Below are 26,848 nucleotides of genomic sequence, written 5' to 3'. Positions count from 1 at the left end.
GCACAGATGCAATAAAATACGGTAATAGGCATCCATATCCAAGGCTTCTCCATGTTCCTCTGCATGGCTCTTGACTTTGCTGACTGGACTGGGAGAGAACAGGCTGTCTTTCCTGAGTTATCAAGGTCGGTCAGATCTACATATCTGCCTGTGCACTGACCCCTCTTGGGGTTCCCTGCCTGGCTGCTTGCACAGGAGCAGGCATACTGCTTTGAGTGCTTTGCTAGTGGCCTGGGAACAACCCCACCCTGGGGCAATTCCCTGCCAAATCCGCCTGCCCCCACCAAGCACAGCTGGGCTTGATCTCAAAGGGTCAGAGGATAAGGCTGCTGGCACAGTGGGTCCCAAGTGCCCAGGGTCAGAGCAGACAGCTCCAGAATGCAGAGCTGAGATTTGTGGTTGGAGCAGGGGAAGAGCCCTCACTCTCAGAGCAAGGGGAAGTGAGGCAGGGGTTCAAGGGCGCGGCACCAGTGATTGCAGAAGGCTCCCCTAAGGTCCAAGAACGTATATGGTAAGGGGGTCATCTCTTCTCTCCCATCTCCCCCACCACAGAGCACTGCTGAAAAGGTGCTGAATTACAAAAGAAGTGCTAGGTTAAATTCAAAAGAGGTGCTAGGCTAAGAGCCAATCTGCCAGCCATTACTCTTTTTTTTTTTTTTTTTGGAGACCAGTCTCCTTGTGTTTCCCAGGCTGGAGTGCAGTGGTGCAATCTCGGCTCATTGAATTCTCTGCATCCCAGGCTTTTTTCTTTTCTCTCTTGCTCTCTCTCTTTTTTTTTTTTTTAAAAGACGGAGTCTAGCTCTATTGCCCAGGCTGGAGTGTACTGGCAATGATCTCGGCTTGCTGCAACCTCCACCTCCTGGGTTCAAGCGATTCTCCTGCCACAGCCTCTGGAGTAGCTGGGATTACAGGCGTACACTACCATACTAGGCTAATTTTTATATTTTTAGTAGAGGCAGTGTTTCAACATGTTGGCCAGGCTGGTCACAAACTCCTGACCTCAAGTGATCCGCCCTCCTGGGCTTCCTAAAGTGATCTGCCTGCCTTGGCCTCCCAAATTGCTGGAATTACAGGCCTGAGCCACCACTCCCTGCTTCCCACCTGCCAGCCATGAGTCTTAAGCACCATCTACTGGATTGGAACTTGAATTACACTGCCCTACCCCCACTCAAAAAAAAATTCGGCCAGTATACACACCTGTGAAACAAAATGCAGGAATCTTTCCACAAATAAAAATCCCGTGCAAAGCCATGGACTTCTTTTAGGACCCAGAATTGAAGCCAAATGAACAGATATATATCTCACAGTCAAACCTTTAAGGTAAATAAAGAATATAAAAATAAAAAATCCCATCCAAATGATAGCAAATTCTAAAACAGATAAAGGAACACCAGCCCTCTCATATGAGAAAGAATCAGCATAAGAACTCTGGCAATTCAAAAAGTCTAAGTGTCTCCTTACCTCTAAATGATCTCATTAGCTTCCCAGAAATGCTTCTGAACCAGATTGACATGGCTGAAATGACAGATGTACAATTCAGAAATTTGGATGGCAAGGAAACTCAATGAGATCTAGAAGAAAGTCACAACACAATCCAAAGAATCCAGGGAATCCAGTAAAACGATCCAAGAATTGAAAGATGCAATAGTCATTTTAAGAAAGAACTAAACCAAAAAAACAGGAAAAGTTCTGGAAGTGAAAAATTCACAAGGAATATCATGACAGGGTTGGAAGCATTAACAACACCACAGCTTAACAACACAACAGAGCAAGCTGAGCAAAGAATCTCAGAGCTCAAAGACTAGTCATTTGAATCAACATAGCAAGACAAAAAAGAGAATAAACAATAAGAAAAATGACTAAATCTCCAAGAAACATGGGATTATGTGAAGAGTTCAAACCTACAATTCACTGGCATTCCTGAGAGAGAAGTCAAGCAACTTGGAAAACATATTTGAGGATATATAATAGTTCACAAAATTTTTCCCAATCTTACTAGAGAGGCCAACATGCAAATTTGAGAAAGAGAATTCCTGCAAGATAATATAAAAAACAAACACCCCCAAGACACAGTCATCAGATTCTACAAGGTCGAGACCATCCTGGCTAACACTGTGAAACCCCATGTCCACTAAAAATACAAAAAATTTGCTGGGCATGGTGGCATATGCCTGTAGTCCAAGCTACTTGGGAGGCTGAGGCAGAATTGGAGAGGTGGAGGTTGCAGTGAGCCGAGCGCGCACCACTGCACTCCAGCCTAGGCGATAGAGTGAGACTCTGTCTAAAAAAAAAAAAAAAAAAAATTGACCACCCCACTGGATTTTGGACTTGCGTGGGGCCTGTAGCCACTTTGTTTTGGACAATTTTTCCCATTTGGAATGGCTGTATTTACCTAATGCCTGTATCATCATTTTATCTAGGAAGTAACTAACTTGCTTTTGATTTTAAAGGCTCATAGGTGGAAGGGACTTGCCTTGTCTCAGATGAGACTTTGGACTGGGAGCTTTTAAGTTAATGCTGAAATGAGTTAAGACTTTGGGAGTCTGTTGGGAAGGTATGATTGGCTTTGAAATGTGAAGACATGAGATTTGGGAGGGGCCAGGGGCAGAATGATACGGTTTGGCTCTGCATCCCCACCCAAATCTCATATTGTAGCTGCCATAATTCCCACATATTGTGGAAGGGACCTGGTGAGAGAGAACTGAATCATGTTGGTGGGTCTTTCCCATGCTGTTCTCGTGATGGTGGGTGAGTCTCATGAGATACGATGGTTTTAAAAATGGTAGTTTCCCTGCACAAGTTCTCTCTCTCTCTCTCTCTATCTCTCTCTCTCTCTCTCTCGTTGCCTGCTGACATCCATGTAAGATGTGGCTTGCTTCTTTTTGCCTTCTGCCATGATTTTGTGGCCCCCCCCAGCCATGTGGAACCGTAAGTCCATTAAACCTCTTTCTTTTGTAAATTGTCCAGTCTTGGGAATGTCTTTATCAGCATCATGAAGACAGACTAATACACTGAGTGTCTTTATAATGGGGAAATATGATAAAAACTACCTCAAGCCAGATTAACAACGTTAGCATAAACAGTGATAAGTCGCACTGCTAATAGATATCGTCAATATGATGAGGATGACAATTTACCTCTGGTAGTTTTCCTCCCAAACCCCATAATCCAAGTCTAATCCTGACAAAATATCAGCCAAATACCAACTGAAGAACATTCTACAAAACATATGACCTTTACTCCTCAAAATTGTCAAGGTCATCAAAATAAAATGAAATCTGAGAAACTGTCACAGCAAGAGGAGCCTAAGGAGACGTGACTACTAAATGTAATGTGGTTTCCTAAGTGAGATCCTGGAACAACAGAAGGACATCAAGGAAAAAAACTGAAGAAATCCAGATAAAATATGGACTTTAGTTAACAACAATATATTTATGTTGGCTCATTAATTGTGACAACTGTATCATACTAATGTATTATATTAATAATAGGGGAAACTGAGTGGGGGTATCTGAGAACTCTCTCTACTAACTTCAATTCTGTAATCAAACTATTCTAAAATAAAGACTTTATTAAAAATGAATTGCATTAAAAATTTAACACAAATGCCATAAAATTATAGCCTTTGTTTTATATGAGTTAAAAATACATAGGTGCCTCATAATTTTTTTTTCATGTTGGAATAGTTTGCAACACAAATAAATTCATAAGATAAAACTTAAAAAAAGATTATGACTCAAACTGCTAAATGTGGAGGGTGAGAGCATTCCAGTTAAAGGAAAAATCTCAAAGACATAACTGCTTCCTCTGATGTATTATTCTGTATAGGATATAAGTAACAACATTTGCCAGAGATATGTGAGGAAAAGATTTTAAATACTGCAATCACCAAATGCTGTTTCTATTTGAGAAATGGAAAATAATTACAATTGGCTTAAGGTCACAAATTAATAAAGTCAATTTCCTCTTTCAAACTTATGGCTGAAGTTTTGTAAGCATGAAAACAAAGTTTTTTTTTTTTTTTTTAACTAGTATTCTGAAAATTGCATATACATCCTTAAATGTATTTTGCCATTATCAACTGGTAGTTCAACTCTTTTCTTTTGGATTCATCTAGACAAATGGCTATTTTCAGCATAGCTCTAGCCTCGATGTTAATAATAAATCTTTCTCTTTCAAAATGTTGACTTCACTGGCATCTCCATCCTGATTTCCTGGAACTCTCCTATTATCTCCGTCCACCCATGATACCAATCATAGAGAGGAGTAATGAATTGCGCTCATTTTTAGTACATTTTCCAATGCTAAACACTGACTACACACTTGACAGTAATAAATTACTGAGTAAACAACAGCTCAGGTATTCTGTCACCAACTCAGGGTCTACCAGTTTACCAGGTAAATAGTAGTTTCTTTCACCTATGTTTATTTCTAAAACTTTTGTATTCTGCATGCCTGTTCCCTTTCAGTTTGGTATCTTATAAAATTCTCCGAAGTACATTTGGCAGAATACTATTATCTTGGGATAAACGGATTCAACTTGAAAAAAACCTGTTCTATATGATGAATAAGCTAAATAGGGTTTTAATTACCAAGATGACTTTCAGAGCCTTTAATGGATACAATATATACATATTTTAAGAATGAAATATGGTATGTCTCTTTCCTCACACTAATTTGACTACTGGATTTTTTTTCAAAGGACATCTGGAATTATTATAGTTATGTGGAATCCATTTTGGAAATGGATTTTGTACATTTTAGGAATACTGCTTTGATAATTCCTATCAAAGCAATAATGGCAGTAGTAAAATCTTCTTGGCATTCTCAAATTTCAGCATATTTGAAATTCTTCTTTTTATTCTTACTTAACAGCAATCCTTGCTGTGTAGCATTACTTGTTGAGTCAGCTTTGCTAATGTTTACAGTCAAAGCTAATATAAAGGCATAAACGCAGTTATATATGCCTACATAAATATAGACATATATAACTATACATAAAAATATTATAGTTCTCTCTCTATATATATACACACACACACACACACACACACAGAGTCAAGGCAAATGTATAAAGGCATAAATAGTTATATATGCCTATATCAATACAGACATATATAACTATACATAAATATATATATACACATATATATAGATACACACACATATATATATATATATGATGGTGAGGGAGTCAGGATGGAAGAGTCCTCGTCCATATGAGCAGAGACAGAGTGGAGGACATGATTACTACTTTGGCAAATGTGTACCCTAGGTAGAAAAGGGGAAGACAGACACCCTCAGGAAAACATCTCGAGCCAAAGCAATGGATTTCAACTTAATCCTTTACTTCTGCTGATGTAACCTCTTTGAGGTATACAAGGAAATTTTACAACATAAGGTCATAGGCTTCTGATGAAGTAATTTTCTGCTTTAAGTGAGTAAATTTCTGATTCAAGCAGACAGAAAGTCTATTCCTCTTCTCGCTATTGTTATTTCATCTCAAAAGATAAGAAATAGAAAAACCTATAAAATAGATGATATCTTCAGGTTTCATTTTTCAGGGACAAAAATTTCTTGGTGATGTTACATCTAAAAACCACACTACTTATTTCTCCATTATATGACATCATTATATATGGCTTTATACAATAATCAGTGCCCAATGTAGACTCTATGCCATACAGCTAATGTCAAACTGACCAGAGTCCTACTTACACGAGTCATTCTGCATATTGAGGTCCTCTACCACAAGTATGGTTATTACCATGCAGACTGAATTACAGTATATGCTCAAGAATGTACCTCATCCTGTCACTTTTGACAAAGAGCCTCAATTATGTTGTAGAAATGAGAGTCCTGCAATTTTAAGCCTTTTAAAAGAATTATGCCTTCCACTGTGAGAAGAAATCAATTACTAGGCAGGTAAATGCTCAGGTGCTCTGGCTCCAATCCAACATTCCACCGGTTAAATGTTTACCAGATAAAGGTCAAGCCAATTCAATCAGGTCTCCCATGCCCTTCACCCTCACCCCTTTCAGTGTGGAGTATCATAATGGCTCCTTCAAAACTTCACATTTGAGGAAAACTATATACATCACATTTAAATTAAAAATTCAGCTGTAAACTCCACTATTTTCTGTCACATATACAAATACTTAAATCCTTTTTAACAGTAGCAATGTTAAAATTCTTTTCATTTAAAAATATACACAGAAAATACATTTTCTTTTCAGAACTGTATTAGATGAAAAATCTAAAAACTGAATGAAGGTTTCTTTTGAAAATGTTTTTATGCATTTTGAAGTCAGGCATTTATGTGCATGAGGTACCACATATGTATATTTTAGCATAATAGACAAAAAGCTAAAGAGCAATTTTAAAGGGCCAATGTGGTGGCTCACAACTGTAATACCAGTGCCTTGAGGGATTCAAGAAAGGAGGACGGCTTGAGCCAAGGAGGTGTGGACCGCTACACTCCAGCTCCAGTGACAGAGCAAGACCCTGTCTCAAAAACAAACAAAAACAAACAAAGCAAAGCAATTTAAATAGCACTGCTTTCAGAAAACAGGAGGGAGCCACCTCACAAAACAATCCACCTTATACGTAATATTTAATTATTCATAATGTGAAGAAAACAACAGATGAGGATTTATTCAATGTATCAAGGGATAGATGAAATGAATAAGAAGCTCAGAACTTGGGGAAAATGTGAAGCTGACCCCAGAATTAACTGTGTTTGAAGCAAGTATAATTTTACTAAAAACTAAGGATACACTATATAGCTCTGCAGGCTTCATGTTTTAGGTTGCTGAGCCTCATGGGCCTCAGATATAATACATAAGGTAAACATAAGGGGAAATCACAAAAACCTTATGAACTTGTGAACATGTCCATGGCCAGGAAGGTTTTGAACCTATTTACGAGTCTGCAAAAATGAAGACTTTCACATCTCAGAACAGATGTGGCATCATTTACGTGCATGTGAGTGAGTGTGTGTGTGTGTGTGTGTGTGTGTGTGTGTGTGTGTATCCAAATGCCATAAGGAAAAAATACAACTTCCTTTTGTAAAAGCATTGGCCCAACTACTTGAGAAGAAATATGTTTGTTTCTAAAAATGCATATTGTCTATACCATCACTCCTAAGAGTAAACATAGGCTTAGACCAGATGCTGTTTTAACAAGGAGTGATACTCAAATGTTCTACTTGATATATTAGAGAAAAATTATCAAGCAAGAAAAACATAAAGCATAAATTAAAAACAGTTTAACTCATGTTAAACTGGTTTTATGCTTTATTATGTGATAGGAGAGTCAATATGATGTAGCAGAAAGAATAACAAGCTGGAAGCTATGAAGTCAAGTATCATAGAGTATCCATGGGGCTTATTTAACAAATGAAAGCTGTAAAATGGGGGGCGGGGGCTGGAATCTTCTAAGTGGTATGGGATCATGTGCTTATAATAAAAATTAAAGGGTAAGGTAATACAATGAATGTACCTACATAATTGTGCTTTCTGAAACAAAAACGATTTCCACCAGTCACTAGTATGGTAGACTGACTTTTATTGTGAATTTCACCGAAATAAAATACATGGAGGCCAAGGGAATGCTGTTAGTCTTTGCATCACCACTGCTTATTAGACAGAAGAGATAGAGTTCAGGCTCAACAAAAATGTGTATCCAATACAAGTTTTTATAAAGGACTGCCTTTTTTTTTTGGTAAGAAAGCCAAGCTATATTTAAGAAGCATGCCACTTCTCCAGGTATATGCCTCCAGTAACATGGGATATCAGAGTACTAGGGATTATGAGGGCTTGAGCCAGCTGGTTATTTAAATTGCATTAAATGACGATGATAGATCAAATACAGAAACCAAATAGACAAGTTAAATAACAACAACAAAATGTGTGAGACGGGCACGGTGGCTCACGCGTGTTGTAATCCTAGCACTTTTGGAGGCCGAGGTGGGCAGATGACTTGAGTCCAGCCTGGCCAACATAGCGGAACCACGGCTCTACTAAAATTAGCCGAGCATGGTAGTGGACACCTGTAGTCCCAGCTACTTCAGAGGATGAAGCATGAGAATTGCTCGAACCCAACAGGTGGAGGTTCCAGTGAGCCAAGATCGTGCCACTGCACTCCAGCCTGGGGCGATAGAGCGAGACCCTGTCCCAAAAAAATATAAAAAATAAAATTAAATTTTTTTTTTTTTTTTGAGACGGAGTCTCGCTCTGTCGCCCAGGCTGGAGTGCAGTGGCCTGATCTCAGCTCACTGCAAGCTCCGCCTCCCGGGTTCACGCCATTCTCCTGCCTCAGCCTCCCGAGTAGCTGGGACTACAGGCGCCCGCCACCTCGCCCGGCTAGTTTTTTGTAGTTTTAGTAGAGACGGGGTTTCACTGTGTTCACCAGGATGGTCTCGATCTCCTGACCTCGTGATCCACCCGTCTCAGCCTCCCAAAGTGCTGGGATTACAGGCTTGAGCCACCGCGCCCGGCCCTAAAAAAATTTTTAAACTGTGTGGACCCCTGGGGAGTTATTAAAAAAATTACAAGTGGGCTTAGCTAGCAGGAACAGAAACAGGGGTGGAGGGCAAATGTGATGAGAAATGAGGTCAACCCCAAATGGCTGATTAGCACCCAAGCAACCTGTTAGAAGCACCCTGCTCACAGCACCCCCTGGACCCAAGTATCCTGTCTGCAAGCATTCAGCCTAAAGCAGCACAACCTTATAAAACTCCCCTCCAGCCCCTGCCTCTTTGCAAACAGCAGACAGCCTTTCCTCCGCTGTCTTGCCCATTGCTCCCTTGCAATGTATCTCCCCCATTTCTCTAAATAAACCTGTCTTTCTAAACTCATTAATGTCTTGGTAAATTCCTTTACTACCCGCACGCCAGCCTCAGAGAGTGACTATTTGACTATGACAAAATGTAAGTTAACTTAAAAGCAATACACAATTGACCCTTGAACAATGTGAGGGTTAGAGGGACCAACCCTCATGCCGGTGAAAATGTACATATAACTTTTGACTCCTCCAAAACTTAACTACTAATAGCCTGTGTTTGTGTGCATAAATTTTGATAAATTTTAACTTTGTATAATAGACTTGTGTATATCTTATGGTAGTAAATGATGGAGTAGTGTTTCCATATATTTTATGTATTTATGACACATCTAACTTTATAAAAAGTTATTCAATATATCTAGGCTATGAAGTTTGTCTGCATGTTTTTTTAAATTGTTGCAAATCTCCAAAAAATTTTCCAATGTATTTATTGAAAAGAAAACTGTGTAAAAGTAGACTTGCACAGTTCAAACTTGTGTTGTTCAAGGGTCAACAAATCTTATTTATTTCTAAATAAATAAACAAAAAGCTGGCCCAGCGCGGTGGCTCACGCCTATAACCCCAGCACTTTGGGAGGCCGAGGCGGGCAGATCACGAGGTCAGGAGTTCAAGACCAGCCTGGCCAATATGGTGAAACCCTGTCTCCACTAAAAATACAAAAAGTAGCCAGGCGTGGTGGCACGCACCTGTAGTCCCAGGTACTCGGGAGGCTGAGGCAGAAGAATGGCTTAAGGGGAGGCAGAGGTTGCAGTAAGCCGAGATCACGCCACTGCACTCCAGCCTGGGCGACAGAGTGAGACTCTGTCTCAAAAATAAATAAATAAATAAATAAATAAATAAATAAATAAATAAAGCTAACTTTTCCAGCAAAGCAGCACATATATGTAGATATAGCTGAAATTGTCTCATGTGGCCTTTAATGCCAAAGAATTTGAGTATTTTAATTTGTATTGCTCCTGAGACTATCAGGCAAAAGAAATAGCTCTAATGATGATTTCTACTAAGTGACATACAAAAGTAGAATAAAAGCCTGATACAATTTGGAGATTCCTGCGTCACTTAGTGACGGCAAGTAGAATAATCATAAGACTGATACTAGAAAACAGATGCATATTTGGAGTAGAAGGAAGATCCTTAAAAATGAACTATCAGATTCATTATGCTTCAGAGTAAAAATAATACAATAACTCTATTAGCCCCGAACTGATAAATCATAAAGTTTAGGTACAGCAACTTCATATAAAGGCTTAGATGAATATATTATAGTGATCAAACTTCCTTCTATATTTTCACCCAATATTTCAGTAGCATGATATATGTGACATTATGCCTTCCCTTTTTCATAGAATAAATTTAGCAACTTGAATTTTATATATCCATAATAATTATTCAATCAGATTAACAGGAAAAATTACCGTTTGTTCTGAACTAGCTCCAATCAAAACATGTCTGTGCAGTAATTATAATAAACAAACAAACAAAAAAACAACCCAAATATTGGTCAGCTCCCAAAATGGAAGTAACTCTTCTCTGGAGAGGGTCAAATGAATGAAAAGAAGTCTTAGCTCTAAACAATAATAGCAAAAGGTCCATGGAAACACACTGTATTACATTTCCAGATAAACTACACTGACACCATTTTAGCCTGGGGCATGGGGCTTTTCTGTGGAACCTCCAGTACTTCCACAACTGGAGTTTTATGTAGCCTAATTAACTTTGGCTAGACACAGAAGTCTGGCTCAGTGCTCTCATGCCGTAGCCAAAATAAAGGTTTTCTGTATCAAGAATTACTGTCAGAGTCTCCAGTATCCTTCCTTCTCTCCTACTAACCTGAATCTGGAAAATAAGCTAACAGCCAAGTAACTTTTACTACAATTTAAGTCAACATTAATTTTATTGGCTCACAAAACTGAAAAATATTTGGCTTAAATAAAAAGGACAAAAAGAAAGGAAGACAAAAAATCAAAGTAAGCATGTGCGCACAACTATAGAACCCACACAACCTTAGAAACAACTATAAAACCATTTGAAATACCATTTTAATGGAAATGCTATTCCTTCTTTTCTCTCTTAACGCATGCCCAATTTTAAATTCATGGCATTTGCCCTAGGTAACAAAGTTCAAACAAGGAATAAATCACGATTTTAAGCAGAGCAATTCAAACTCATCTCGTGTTTAGTATTTTAATTGGACATGACATTGGTATGAAATTTCCATATATTTTAAAGAGATGTCACTGGAGCCCAACTATATTTAAACATGGAGGCTACAATGGCTCTAATACAAAACTGTTCTCCAGGATACCCTGAAATGTTTGTATTAGAAGTATAATGTAGGATCTAAAAGTGTCAGTAGCCTGAAACTGAAGTCTTATGTTCATGATCTATCGTGCTTAATAATAAAATTCTGTTTAACCACTCAAATTCAACTAGTATCCAAAGGTAGTTTCTAAAAATAAGTTCTAAAAAGAGGATGGGGAATAAGTAGTTACTGAGTAACTAAGTTAAGTTGTAACTCACTAAGTAGCTAAGTAGTCAAGTTACTTTTCCAATCTCCAATCAGTTTAATCACAGATACCAAGTGGGAAAAAAACTCCACACTTAAAATTATTTAATGTGGAGAGAAAATTAATGACACTCAGTTCAGAAAACCTTGAAGTTCTATTCAGTTCTACTATTTAGTAGTGAAATGACTTCTGGGGATGTTCCTCAAACCTTTGAAGCTCAGATTCTTCGTAAATAAAAACAGGATACTACTCCCTAAGCGTTGTTATCAAGTTTCTCTTAAATAACACATGTCAAGCACAGGCACTGAAGAGATGCGCACCTCTCTTGTGCCCACCTCCCCATCTAGGATTTTTGGAAGATTACTCTATAATCATGCTACCCTCATTCATTTTTTTTTTTTCCAGCACAGATCACTGAGGATTAAAGCAATGCCTAGCTTGAAGGAATAAGTATCAATACATGTGTTGACCAAATGAAGGGATTAATAAGGGAGTGAGTATTGGGGGGAGGGGGAGAACAAAAACATTAAAAGCCATGTCCCCAGCCCTTAAATGACTTATAAAGGAAAAGGCACATGGGTACAGGGATAGTAACTAATACATTGAAATGCCAGATACTGAAGAAATAAAAAGTAAAGACTCACTCCCTGCCCCATATCTAGTGTCAAAAGACAGACACATACCTATGTGTCATTCTATTTGGAAGTGCCCTATTATGAAGATACTGAGACTGGTACTAATGAAGTATAGAGAAAAAACAAAACAATAAAATAACTGCTTAAGAAACGCAAGACTTCACATAAGAAATAAAATTTGAACAGGCAAAGAGAGGAAAAGGACATTTTTGGCAGAGAAATAAAAGAGGATTTGATCTATAGAATGTGCCAAAGCATTCTGGGAAACCTTAAATCCGTTTGAACTTTTCTAAAGTCTGTAAATATTACACAAATTCTTAAAGAAAAACTTTTTTAAAAGTACTGAGTGAATCATTCCACTGACTATAATAAAAGTACTAATAATCAATTTTTTCTAACATATCTTATAACTCTTATATAAAAGCCTACTCTACAGTCTAAGCCTAATATAGTTGCATTTCATTTCTACATATTTTGCCATCGGTCAGTTTTGATGGAAGAGTGAAAACACCACTCAATTTCTATTCCTCTTCTCTTGAGACTAGCAGCCAATTCCATTTTACAATATATTTAAAGCATTCAGAAGTCAAAATGTGTGGTATTTTCTACCTTTCCAAATTTGATGTTAAGCCAGTGGGCTGTTACCAGGCCAAGAAACCCCAAATTAGACAAAAGCTATCCATAGGGATCAGAAATTTGCCAAATGTCATCATTTAGAAAGAAGCTGTTAAAGATGGTTATGGGGTTTTGGCACTGTGAATTTAAGCCATTCCATAATAGGGTTTGTATTTCATCTAATCAGCAAGTCGGAAACTATAAAAGTCTTGGTGGGGGGGATTAAAAATTTGGATTGTAGTATAGGAGTCTTTCCTTTCCTTCCATATGGTTCAGTAAATTAAAACTTCTAAATCTTAAAAAAAAAAAAAAAAGCCTCCTGAAAAGAATAAAACAGCCTTTAAAATCATATTTTTGGTACAGGAAGCCTAAGTATTCAGGCTTGAGAATTTTTTTTAGAAAGGTCACATGGTTTCTATATCTAGTACCATGGTCTAAGCATATACAGAATCACGGAAATTTAAGTTTATTTATTTTTTTTCTTTTCTAACTTTTTTTTTTTTTTGGTAGGCTAGAGGCGGGTGGGCAATGAATTAGACATCTGAAACTTTTAGATTTTTTTTGAAGGTGGTCATTTATCAATTTAGTTTAGGTATATTAATTTAACACTTATGTGGAGTTGTGTGAATCACCACACATCACACAGAATCATCGGTACAGAAATGGGAAAAGGTTTTCATAGGGTAAAACAACTTTTCTCAGGTGATTAAACTAGAAGTATATGTAAATAGCAGAAATAGTGACTGTAATCTTCAATTCTTAGTTATTGTTCTTTCCCGTCCTTTGTTCTTTTTCTGTCATTTGGACCACATATTGATTTCTTTCATAATTTCCTCTTTTACGTTATTTTATGTCCTGATTTTTCGTTCACATATAGGAAGATTTCATTACCTTCATTCTCCTGTCCTCCAAAGGAAAATCATGTTGCTATCATGTCTTTAAATTCTATAAGCTCTTTCTTGCTTTTCTTGGTTTCTTTTTTTCATGGTATCCTGCTTCATAAAATGCTATAAGTTTCTATCTCTACGGATTATTATTTTTTAAAGATTTCTTCTGTTTCCGTAGATTTCTTTCTCCTAATAATTTGTTTTAGTTCCAATCTTTTTAATTTGTGTCTTTCCTGATATGATTGATGATTCTTGGTTGCCCGTTGATGTTTAAGAATGAGTTAATTAATAAAAAGCTGAATCGAGTTCCTAAGGCATAGATATGCATTCTAGATGGAATAGATTCACTGTGTTGTGTCTGGTTTGAGAGTCAGTCATTTACAGGGGACCTCTAAATGTAGGTATTTGAAAACCTTTTCTCTACTGCGATTTAGTTTCTCTAGATCTGAATTCAACAATTTCTTGAGAGGTAAGGTGTCAGCGAAAAGGGTGGGCTGGAAGAAAGGGGGGAAACCCTGTGTTGCTGGTATTCTGCATGGGATAGGGCAGGGGTATTAAGGATCTGAGCACTCCATGGGAAGACCTTCAGTCAGTCCTCTTTTCACTCCCCTCCTCATTCTGCCTTCAACTGTGCATGCTGTTCTTGAATCCTGAACTTCTCTTTATTTACTTGTTCTACCTCTTAAAGGCCCCTTTCCCTTGCCTTGAAGGCAGGTGCCTAGTTGCTGGCATTTGTGGACAAAGGGGAGAGACCTGACTACTCCATTCATTGGCTGCAATTTACTACCCCATTTTATGTCCCTTAACTCACTCTTTTCTGTGTCAGCTGCCTCCATGTCTTGAGCCTCTCCAGTTTTCTTTTGACGTAAGCCAGATTTCTTTTCATTGTTATCCCATTCCAAAGTTTATTTAGATTTCCATTTCCTTCTCTCAGGCAAGTCAGTTATAATACTTCCAATTGCTTTCTGAGTTGCAAAAATCAGCTGTAATCTCTTATCTATTGAAATCTCTCTTCCCAATCCTATTGTTCCTGTATACTATTCCCTTAATATTTTATTCATTAAAAGCTTAGTCTGATTTGCCCATATGATCACCAATTTCCTTGCCCAGTACTTTTTATGTACCTCACTCCATCATTCCTTATAGATTTGTGTTTTTTGAAGAACATCTCCAGTAACTTCTTCAGCAAAAGGTTTTAGTAGACTACATTTTATTTAATTTATTGGCTTGGGAATTCCAGGGTCATGTAGGTAAATTCAAAACCCAAAGCTTGGTAAAGGAAGGACAGGAGCAACAAATTCCCAGCAGATACTTTGTCACTCTCCATAAAGATCCCATTCTGAGATAGGCAAACATTCACGCTGCATTATACTTGTAGACAAACTTACATTGTCCTTTCAACTGCAGGTATGAATTTCCCTGCCTTATTTAGGCATTTAATTCCTGCTTTTCCATTGGCCCAAAGCGTTGTTTCCTATTCTAGAAATAATGAAAACAAGCAAACAAAAACCACCTTCTCACTGGTTTCCACAACCGACCAGTAAATAATCCCAGATGAGCTACAGGACCAGCCTGCTGTTCAGTGCACTGGTATTCAGTTACCACTTCATTTCTAGCTCCTAGGAACTTCTCTCACTACTCATGCTCAGTTTAGTGTTAAAAACATATCTGTTATATTTTATTAAGCAGAGCTAAGTATTTTCAGTGGGATATTTTCTGGTTACTTAGTCTACCTATATGATTTTTAAATTTTTTTTTTTTTTTTTTTGAGATGTAGTCTCACTCTGTTGTCCAGGCTGGAGTGTAGTGGCATGATCTCGGCTCACTGCAACCTTGACCTTCTGGGTTCAAGCGAGTTGCCTGCCTCAGCCTCCTGAGTAGCTGGGATAGCAGGCATGCATTACCACACCTGGATAATTTTTGTATTTGTAGCAGAGACAGAGTTTCGCTGTGTTGGCCAGGCTGGTCTTGAACTCCTGACCTCAGGTAATCTGCCGGCCTTAACCTCCTAAAGTGTTATATGATTTCTTGAAGAGTATTTTAGTGGTATTTTAGAATGGATACTTGACCATTTTAAGCATTATCTACCATCTTCTGTGGAAAGTAAAATGTTACTATTTTCGAAGTAATACAAAAATACTTTTCAATGAATTCACTTAGGAATCATCTTCCTGATCACTTGCTCTATGTTTTTCTAATATTCATTTATGTTTATTAATATTGAAGAGAGATTAGGTACTATAACTAAAATAATACAGATATTTGATTCAGACTAGGACTGTAGCCTAGTTCTATCACTTATTGTCTACTTGAGCTCAGAAAACTTACTTAAACTTTAAAACTAATCAGTATTGTGTAAAATAAATACATTATTATTACTTTGAAATATATGAAATTACCGTTTTTATAGGTCATAGTGGTACAATACTAGTAATTTTTTACGCTCCATACTCATGTCACTTTCATGGAATGGTGGCCTCCAAGGGCGCTTATCACATAGTAAGAGGCCATCGGATAGCCCTACTTCTCTTACAGAATGATTTCAATTAGAAGGAATTTCAGCACACATAATTTTATACAATGTTGGCTATTTACAATAATCAGATTTAGTTCTAAGTATAGCCAATTTGGGGCTAACACTGGTTTGCAGAATATAATATTTATGCAAATATCATTATTAGAACAAATTCATTAAGTAATTCCATATTTGGGATTCTCCATTTATATTTTTTTCCATTAAGTTACATCAAAGATCATGGCATCTCACATCTTTTCTGTTTGTTTTGTTTTTTTTTAATTCTTTTAAAACTTTTCTATAGGTGCATAGTAGGTATATATATTTATGGGATACAGGAGATGTTTTGATACAGGGATGATATGGACATCTCACATCTTATCTAGACCAAGATGTGAGATACAGACATCTCACATCTTATCTAGACCAAACCTCACAGGCAAAGTAACACATTTTTCTATATTTTCTGTACAGGGTTCTAACTTAGTATCACTACCATTACATCCCTAACAGCTGAGGTAACTGGCTCTAAAACAGTACCTCAAACCCCATCTATAGCAGTCTGCGTGGAGAAAACCAAGTTTTGAAGACCAAGGAAGGCAGTTACTCACTGTTAGAGCTAGCAGCTTCCCATAGGTGAGATGAGCAGGGATGTGGTCAGTCTTGGATCTCAGTGATTCCATATACCAATGCTCTGCTTCGGGGAGTTTGCTTAAACGCATATACGCTTCACCTGGAAAAAGAATTAATCATGAAGATCAAAGGGAGGATACAGCTTTCCACATTATTTGCAACAGCATCGTCGTCATCATCATATTGTGTGGAATTTCAGATGCTGTGGCAAGTATTTTCGTTCATGTTCTCATCTGATTCCCAAAGAAGTCATCATGATTCCCATTTTGCAGATGAAAAATCATGTGCTTGGAAAATGAAGTAAAATGGCTCAAGTAAAAAATTTAGTAAGTAGTAAAGCTTTGATTTTTAACATAGAACATCTGATTCCCAGACATAAGTCCTTTGTCATTTCTTTTCCTTTTTGAGAGCGATTGAGAGCTATATTTGTTCTTTATTCTTTTGTTCTTTTTTATTCACATTCATTTATTCCTTTAGAAATTCAAGTATTTATAGAATAACCAAGTGGAGAGCCTTATAAAGGAACTATAAGAAAAAAGTGTGAGATTCTATCCACAAAGGACTTACCTTTTTGAGAAAGAGTAATTGAAAGAGTTAAAAATATATTTAGATTAAACACTGCTGCTAATTTCCTTAAAGAAACTATTTGAATTTTATATGTTAATAAGTAAATTAAGGCCAGGCGAGGGGGCTCACGCCTGTAATCCCAGCACTTTGGAAGGCCAAGGCAGGCAGATAGTTTGAGTCTAGGAATTAGGGACCAGCCTGGGCAACATGGTGAAACTCCATCTCTGAAAACATTAGGTGGGCATGGTGTCGTGTGCCTGTAGTCTCAGCTACTCAGGAGGCTGAGGCAGGAGGATCACCTGAGCCTGGGGAGATCAAGGCTACGGTGAACCCTGATCGCACTACTGCACTCAAGCCTGGGTGAAAGAATGAGACACTCTCAAACAATGAAATTATTTTAATTAATTAAATAATTAAATTATTAATACAATTAATTCAGTAAATAAAATTTACCAGTTTCATTTGGAAAATCCAATAAACAGACAACAATGATCAAGTATGCCCAGCACTACATACAACATGAGTGTGAGGCATTTTGGCCATGAGTCATTACTCTCTAATAATATATATTTTATCTACCAAACAGCATTTTACTAACAGCCAAGCAGGATAAAAAAGTTGGAAATAAAGCCAAAAGTATACCAGCTGCCTATGAATTATCATTCCCCTTTCCCTTATATGATTATATGGTAAACAAAATATTCAACTGATGCAAAAATTGTATTTTAAGATAATTTATATATTTAAGTTACATACTGTAGTTTTACTAAGCACTGCAAATGCAGAGACACTACTCAGTTTCTGAGACCAAGCAGTAAACTGGTAACTTGCATTATTCTCCAGACAGACCTTTATATATAAGCATAAGTAATCATAATCATGATAGCTTTTTCTTTTAGAGGCGTAATCAGAGGCTTTTCATAAATGAATTACCCACATTGGATGTACATTTTTTGCTTCAAAGGAAGAACTCATTCCCTTTGCTTTAATCATATTCAACTTGTATTACTATGGTATTGTAAATACAAATATGTTTGACAAAGTGAATTGGTTTGAGTCTCTTGATCTTTTGAATGCCCTTAGTTTTGCTGGATAGTGAAAAATATTGGTAACAAATAATACACAGTATGCACAAAAATATACATTTTTACCCATTCACACATATCGATGTTTCTCTAGTTCGATGAACAATCCTTAAACAATATTATCATAAAAATGATAGCTGAAAAATGGTTTTTTTTTCCCTCAAAGTTTAAAACATCTGCACTTAAGAAGTTGGTACAATTATATGCGCCACTCTAAGGTGAAAAAAAAAAAAAAAAAAAAAAAAAAAAAGTTGGTACAAAAGAAATACTGAAGCAAAGATCAAAGACTAGAATAAAATACACAAAAATGCTGTAATTGTTAAAATGATAGATTATAAACTGATTTTTTAAAAATTTCCATAAATTTCTATAATAATTTTATTGTTTCTATTTTCATATCTTTATAAACACTAACACACTGTCAGATGGACTTTTTTTTGCCACATTGAACTAACAAATGTTTCCAAATAAAGCAAATAATAATTTTTCTTAGGAAAAGTGAATTGCTTTATATTAAAACAACACTATATATAATTTATGTAACAGAAAAGATACACAAACCCTAAAATATTGAAAAATGTAAAGCAATTAATGATAAAACATATCCATATATTTATATCTTAAATTGATTATAAAGCCAGAAGGAATATGGGCCTAAATTACAGGTCCCATACGAAATCAACCTGAAATTCACTTTGGCTCTTCAAGTGCTTACAGGCCAGTGTAAAAAAGTTGTACAACCATTGCATTTAATATAGCTTCTACTTTTCATATAAAAATTTAACTGATTTTCAGAATAACAGTAGGTCTTCTGTACAGAAAAAGAGTATGAAGATAACCCCAATTCCAGAGCACTTTTGAAATAGAAATCTTTATTATTTTGTTAATATCCAAAAATTATTGCAGAAAGTATACTTGCTTTTTTTCCAAGTCAGAATTCTATCATTATTAAATTCTATTTTAAATAAAATATTATTAATTTGCTCAATAATTAATGACTGGTCCATTTTCTTCAGTAAGAACTCCTAAGCAACTTATTAATTTGTAAAGCTTGTGAGATAAGAAAATATTAAAGGCCATAAATAAGTAATGTAATATATCATGCATCTTGGCAAGTATACGAAAACTGATAAATAACTAGCCTACTCAGGTACTACTTATTACAACTTTGAAGAAATTCATGTAACCATTCATTGTGTCTTAATAATAACCATGATGACTATGATAATAATTGAGTGTTTACTATGGATTACAGTAGCGAGTTACAGGTGACAAATGTCTGATTTATGTTCACCCACTCCTCTTACTCCACACATTTGGGCATGTAGAATTTGTTCTTACTTAGCCTCCCAAGTGACCTTAACACATTGCCCCACTCAACCATTACCAATTGATCGAAGTACATTTGCAAGATGAAACAGTTTTGCAATCTCCATATTAGTTGCTTTATAAATGTATCTCATTGCTTCCCAAGGAATGTCACTATTTGGATTTTACAGATGGAAAAAATTGAGAAGCAGAGTGGCTAAATTATACACTCAAAATCATGAGTATGTAACATGGTAGAACTGCAGTTTAAACTCAGGATTACCTGACCTTAACACATTGCCTTCACCGGCTAATAGAAAATAGTCATAAACTTTCCAAATCCCCAGCTCAGGTGAGAATTATGCTCTCTGTTTCTCACTCAAAGAAAATTATTTTCTAGCTTGTGATACATCAGCCAGCCCATTCATTTTACTTGCCTTGGGCTTATCTATTGAATTAAGAGAATAAGGAAGAGCAATGGTAATCTATGACTGACCTTAAAAAATGCTTTCTACGTATACGTAATTCAATTCTTAAGAGGGAAATATGTGACACTTTAGTTCTAAGTCTATAATATGTATTTTAGTTCTAAGGCTAACCTTAACACAAAAAGGGTGTATATAAGTGGTAATAAAATCAAGATGCAAAACCTAAAATGCAAAAAAAAAAAAAAAAAAAAAAAAAAAAAAAAAGATTGTGGATAACTTAAACGTTTTAAAAAAGGTAGCTCAATAAAGATTTAAGCAACAAACACTATAAGAACAAGTACTTGCTATATCCCTGACACTGGCAAGGTTAAGAGCTTTACATTTCTCATTTCTAATCCTAGAAAGAGGATGGAATACCCATTTTATGAATGAAGACAAAGGCTCAGGAATGATCAGTGACATGCACAAGGACAGTTAATAATCATATCCTAAAATGATTTAATGGCTTCTAAACCACGATTTTTTCCCATTACATCAAGCTGCCTGCCATATAAAATTTATTATTTACCGAGTACCTACTAACATCTTAAATACATTATTTTCTACCTTTACATTATCCCGGCACTGTTATTATCAATCTCATTTTACAAATGAACCGACTATGCTTCGGAGAGCTTAACAAACTTACTCAAGATTTTTTTTTTTTTTTTTTTAAGAGCAAATGTCAAATTCGGGATTCAGATTAGAGTTTTCTCTGGCTCGTTCCACTATACCATTCTACACAAATACTATACAAAGTATTCAGAAAGGGAATAAAATATTTAATAACTGCAAAAAGTACCATCAGTGCATTTGGTGTTAGGACACAGTGGTATACATGGGATCCTACAAGTGCTAAAATCATAAAAATTCCATAAAGGAAATGGCCACAGGAAAAGAAAGTTCAATAAATTCAATAAGGAAGGAAACGTAGACACTTGGTCGGGAATAGGACAGGAGATAAAGGTTAAGTCATATTCTCTGGTACTGTAATTTTTCTTAACTTACAATAATAGAAAAAAAAAAACAATAATAGAAAAAAATGTTTATGGTGCCCAGGAGGAAAGAAACAACGGTGACTATTTTCCTTTCTCATTCTGTAAGAAATGACATAATAAAGGTACTTTCATAAGAATGAGAAGATATGCTGTGCGATGATATAGTGATCAGGTTCATCACCTAGATTTATTTCCAATTCACTCACAGACAAAAGGAATTATTTGGATGTCTCCAAGCTGGCTTCAGGCAGACATAAACCGTTTCAGATGTAGAACAAATAATGTCACTCTCTCTCCCTAAAAAGCCCCAGGTCTAAATAACCCAAGCAAAGGCTCTCCTTAAGGAAAGAATGTTGGGTTGCTGATGATGTAATAGTCTACATCTCACTGACTCTTATGTTTCAAATTACTGGACAGCTCCTGCTTGCAGATAAAGAATAGAGCATGTAGTGGGAATTATTATTAAGACTCAGTATAGATTTCCTAATTTTTAAAGAAACTTATGTGAAAAGTAATTATCCCTTCCTCAACTCCTACAGTAATTGTTAAATGCCTTTTTAAAAAACTCTTGAAAATATATCTTGCACATAAATCCAGGTTAACCAACATGAACAACGCATATGATGGTGTACATAAAGGTTAAGTAGATTATCATTTGTTGCTACTTACAATCTAGTGACGAAGAAATAATTTATCGGTGTTCCCCAAAGTTTGCTTGTAGGTGCAAATGAAACAAAAACAACAAAAACCTTTTGATAAATGTGGTATGTATGAATTTGATTTAATATGTGTTAAAAATGTGGTAACACAGACATCATGCTACAGAATGAAGAAAAATATTAAGTGATACCTCAGATAGTAAGCGGCTGTGGGCAAAATTATGACACTGCTAGAGTGATGTGTACGTGACTGACATGCAGACAGCAACAAATTGCATACACCAACCTATAATTCAAAAAGTTATACAAGTTTTAGAACTGTCTTTATTAAAATGCTGCAAGACAAGCTCATGGGGGAAAAAGCCTATTTTTCTAAAGGACTCACACAAATTATAACCTTTTTCCCCCTAGTCTCTAAAGAACAGGGACACTTATAAAATGGTCCCAACTGATTTCTAGCAGGCTTCCAGCCCCTAATACACTGAAAGCATCTCATTGCCAGTACTGCTAATTTTAGGATGCTCTGCTGGAAAATCAGGCATCTTTATCTTAATCGGGCTCTCCAAGGAGTTTGAGAACTTAGCTGGTTGCTAAGGTATTCATTCCATTTTTAAGTAATGCTTATTTTCCTTCTAAGATATCAGGTTTATTTTTGGTGGTTTTAATAATGAATTTCTTTTTTATGTGCTGGTCATTTTTCTTTTAATGAGCACTTTTAGCAATTTTCAGGTTTGCTATGATAAGTTTCCTTTTATAGGTTACTTTTAATTTGTTCCTTAGGAACTAATTTGGCAATACAATTTTAAAATAGAATAAGTACACTTTAATTAATTGATTGATGAACTTGGTTTATCTACCTATTGCAATTATTCATAATTATGATCCAGCACTGAGTTATGAATTACATACCAAAATAACAAGATGGTTATAGAACATGAAGCAGATTTAACTCAAATAAGACTACCTCAAGACACGTCATAATTGAATTCCCAAAGGTCAAAGATAAAGAAAGGATCCTAAAAGCAGCAAGAGAAAAGAAACAAGTAACATAGAGTGGAGTTCTAATATGTGAGGCAGCAGACTTCAGTGGAGGCTGGGAGTGGCATGACACATTTAAAGTGCTGAAGGGAAAAAAACATACACACAAAATGCTTGTATCCTAGAATAGTAGATCCAGTGAAAATATCATTCAAACATGAAGGAGAAATAGATTGTTCCAGACAAAAGCTGAGGGATTTAATCAATACCAGACTTGTCCTACAAGAAATGCTAAAGGAAATCCTTCAATCTAAATGAAAAGGACCTTTATAAGCAATAAGAAATCATTTGAAAGTACAAAAATCACTGGTAGTAGTAAGCACACAGAAAAACACAGAATTTTATAAAATTGCAATTGTGGTACATAATTAAGTAGTACATAATTACTCATATCTTGAGTGGAAAGACTGAAAAATGAAGCAATCAAAACAAATAACTACAACAATCAAGACATGCACAGTATAAGACATAAACAGAAAGAATTAAAAGTTAAAAAACAGGAGGGTGAAATTTAAAGTGTAGGGTTATCATTCATTTTCTATTTTCTTGTTCATTAATTTTTTGCTCTCAGTGGTAAGTTGTCATCAGTTTAAAATAATGGGTTATAAAATATTATTTGCAAGCTTCATTGTAACCTCAGACTAAAATCATATAAAAGATACACAAAAAATAAAAAGCAAGAAATTAAAATACACAACCAGAGAAAATCACCTTCACTAAAAGAAGACAGGAAGGAAGAAAAAAGACCACAAAATAACCAGCAAACAACAAAATGACAAGAGTAAGTCCTTACTTATAAATAATAATATTGCATATAAATGGACTAAATTCTCCAATAAAAACAGGAGTGGCTGAATTAAAAAAAAAACAAAACTCAACAATCTGTTGAATAAAAGCACACTTCACCTATAAAGACACACATAGACTGAAAATAAAGGGATGGAAAAAGATATTCCATGCAAATGGAAAGCAAAAAAGAGCAGGAGTAGCTATACTTACACCAGACAAAATAGATTTCAAGACAAAATCTATAAAAACAGACCAGGAGGGTCATTATATAATGATATATGTATCAATTCAGCAAGAGGATATAACAATTGTAAATATATATGCACCCAACACTGGAGAACCCAGATATATAAACCATGTATTATTAGGGCTAGAGAGATAGACCCCAATACAATAATAGCTGAAGGCTTCAAACCTAATTTTCTGCATCGGGCAGACCATCCAGATAGAAAGTCAACAAAGAAAGACTGAACTTAATTTGTACTATAGAGCAAATGAATCTAATAGACATTTACAGAACATTTCTTGCAATGGTTGCTGAATACACATTTTTCACCACAGCAAATGGATCATTTTCAAGAATAGACCACATATTATGCCACAAAGCAGTCTTAGAAAAACTAAAAAAACCCTGAAATTATATCAAGTATATTCTCTGATCACAATGGAAAAAAACTAGAAATCAATAACAAGAGAAATTTTGAAAACTACATACACACATGGAAATTAAACATATATACCAAAACAGTATTTTAGATGGCTTGGTTTTGAATTCGCATTTTGCCATTAATAGCTGTATGTTTTAGAAAAATGAGTGATTTCACAGGTCCTCAGTTTTATCATTTACAACATCAAGGGCTAAGAATAACTAACTACATACTCCCCAAAATAGGATAATCATCTGTAGGTTCACCAGTGCTCAGATATTTATATATGTTCATTTCATAAAGAGGTAAAAATATCCTAGTTGGTTTTAAATATCCTGTCTCTTCGGGCAGATCACAAGGTCAGGAAATCGAGACTATCCTGGCTAACACGGTGAAACCCGGTCTCTACTAAAAAATACAAAAAGATAGCAGGGCGAGGTGGCGGGCGCCTATAGTCCCAACTACTCGGGAGGCTGAGGCAGAAGAATGGCGTAAACCCGGGAGGCGGAGCTTGCAGTGAGCTGAGATCTGGCCACAGCACTCCAGCCTGGGCGACAGAGCAAGACTCCGTCTCAAAAGAATAAAAAAAAAAAAAAAAAAATCCTGTCTCTTTCTTAATTTTTAGTTGATCTACTCAAGATTGGCTGCATCTAGATCAAGTCTTGGTTATTCCATTTAATAGTTATAATTCTAAATGTCTAATGATAAAATTTATATATATAAATATATAAATATATTAGAAATATATATAAATATATATAACTATATATAAATATATAATTTTTATAAGACACACAATTTTTATATATTTTTCTGTCTTCCAACCTGAGTCCAGAAAGCTTTGGCTCCAGAGTGTTCGATAAATAGCTGACAAATAATTGATCATATCATGTACCTACTTGAATTTAGGTGTTACATTTTTTTTACTAAGTATGCCCTTGAAGATAAATTTCCAAATAATTCTTTTTTTCTAGAACCTGCAGTCTGATGGAGCCGTATGACATGAGTGATTATATTAAGAGTTTGACTTGTTGTAATTTTAATCATTTTTTAATTCACAGTGTTTAGAAGCATTAGAAACACTACTAGAAACATTAGCGAGTCTGCCTTTTTAAAAATGTATTTATGCCACAAACCTGATGTACCTTTTAGTAGTCAAATATTGTGAATCTCTTCTATCTCCATCTCAATATTTTTGTCATTTTATTCGTATAAAAATAACACCATCTAGTTGCCCCAGATATATTGCTTCTGATTGGAAATCCTTTAGCGGCCACTGTACAGTAGTATTGAAAGTAAAATGTAATATTATCCAAGTCTTAATTTGAGAAAAGTTAGGAAAAGGTTCAACATGCAACTCTCCAAGTCCTATAGCATTAAATTTAAGGGGAAACTCTTGGAAGTCTGAAAGTGTAGTTTTAAAGCAAACACAAGAAATACAGGGAGAAAAAATATGTGTTTCATTAAGGAATAACACTAATTGTTAAGAAGTAGGTTAAACTTCAGTGAAACTTTTCAAAGTTCCTCATTTCTAATATAAGGTCATGTACTGGAAACATCTGATGTTCCATCAAACTTTAACTTGAAAAAAAGCCAGAAGCCTGTGTAAATATTTCTCTATTTGCAACTAGGGATCCTGAATGTCTCCAGGCTAATCAATTTCCTTTATATTTTCAAGGAAATAAATCACTAAAATAATCAATCCACAAATGTCAACGCCAATTCTCTTAAATGCTCAGAATTTTCAAAAAGTATAGAGTGAGATTGTGTGTGTGCATGCACATGTGTGAGTGTGGTGTGTGTGCATGTTCATGATGAAGTGAGGATCTTTTCCCCCAAAATATAATACTGTCTTCAGGAAAATTAAAATGGAGTAAATAAAATGGCTTAATAAAACTGAGATAATTAGTGAACCCTAGAAACATGCAAAGAAGTGCTAAATAGCATTATTATTTTTTTACAAAGGAAGGTTTATATAGAACAAAGAATGAGTGAATACTGTACTAGCCTGGAAAGAACAAATGAAAATAGTATTCAGAGAAACAGGAGTTGAATAGTTGCAGGAAAACAATAAATGAAAAAGCACTCTCCTATGAGTCAAAAGATTATAACGGAAGACTTTTCAACTCCACACAGATCTTTTTAGGAATACATTTCATGTGTATTCCTGAGTCAAGCACTGTATCTCCATAATAGGCAATGAATAATTTACTTATATTAAATTGCTATATTAATGTTAATTACTAAGGCATAGCACACATTGAAAAATTCATCCAACTTGTAATGAATACTTGAGAATAAGATTCTATAATAATCCACAAAAACCCCATTCCCATAATTAACATGTTGGCAAAAATGATGCATTCCGGAACAAAACTCTGTATGTTCTATTTTCATTCTTTGTTTAATTTGAATATGTCAACGGTTAGTGCTTCTCAGCCTTTTGGCTAAGATCAAGTGAATATGCTGATGGCTTCTATCAGTGTAGATAAAATTAAAACTAAATGACAGCTCATTGGAAGAGTTAAATGAGATTTTTATGGAGAAAACAATTTTCCCTTACTTATTAGGAAAATCAGACTTGAGTACACAGCAAAATACATACAATTAGTAATGTACTGAATTTTCAACTTAATTTATATTTCACGTGTTAA

At 35.6% G+C, this 26,848-nt stretch overlaps 1 protein-coding gene across 2 annotated transcripts in view; it reads right to left on the bottom strand.

Annotated features, from left to right (window-relative positions):
• TMTC2 (transmembrane O-mannosyltransferase targeting cadherins 2) overlaps positions 1 to 26,848 on the bottom strand; it is a 459,067-nt gene that overhangs the window by 142,668 nt on the left and 289,551 nt on the right. For both annotated transcript variants that reach the window (XM_050748326.1, XM_050748327.1), the window contains exon 8: positions 16,615 to 16,736. In XM_050748326.1, coding sequence (XP_050604283.1) covers positions 16,615 to 16,736 — 122 coding nt within the window. The remainder of the gene's footprint in view (positions 1 to 16,614; positions 16,737 to 26,848) is intronic.

This window comes from Macaca thibetana, chromosome 11, assembly GCF_024542745.1.
Source record: "Macaca thibetana thibetana isolate TM-01 chromosome 11, ASM2454274v1, whole genome shotgun sequence".
Lineage (NCBI taxonomy): Eukaryota > Metazoa > Chordata > Mammalia > Primates > Cercopithecidae > Macaca > Macaca thibetana.
The sequence above is the reverse complement of the archived record's forward strand: the minus strand, read 5'-3'. Positions and strand labels throughout refer to the sequence as shown.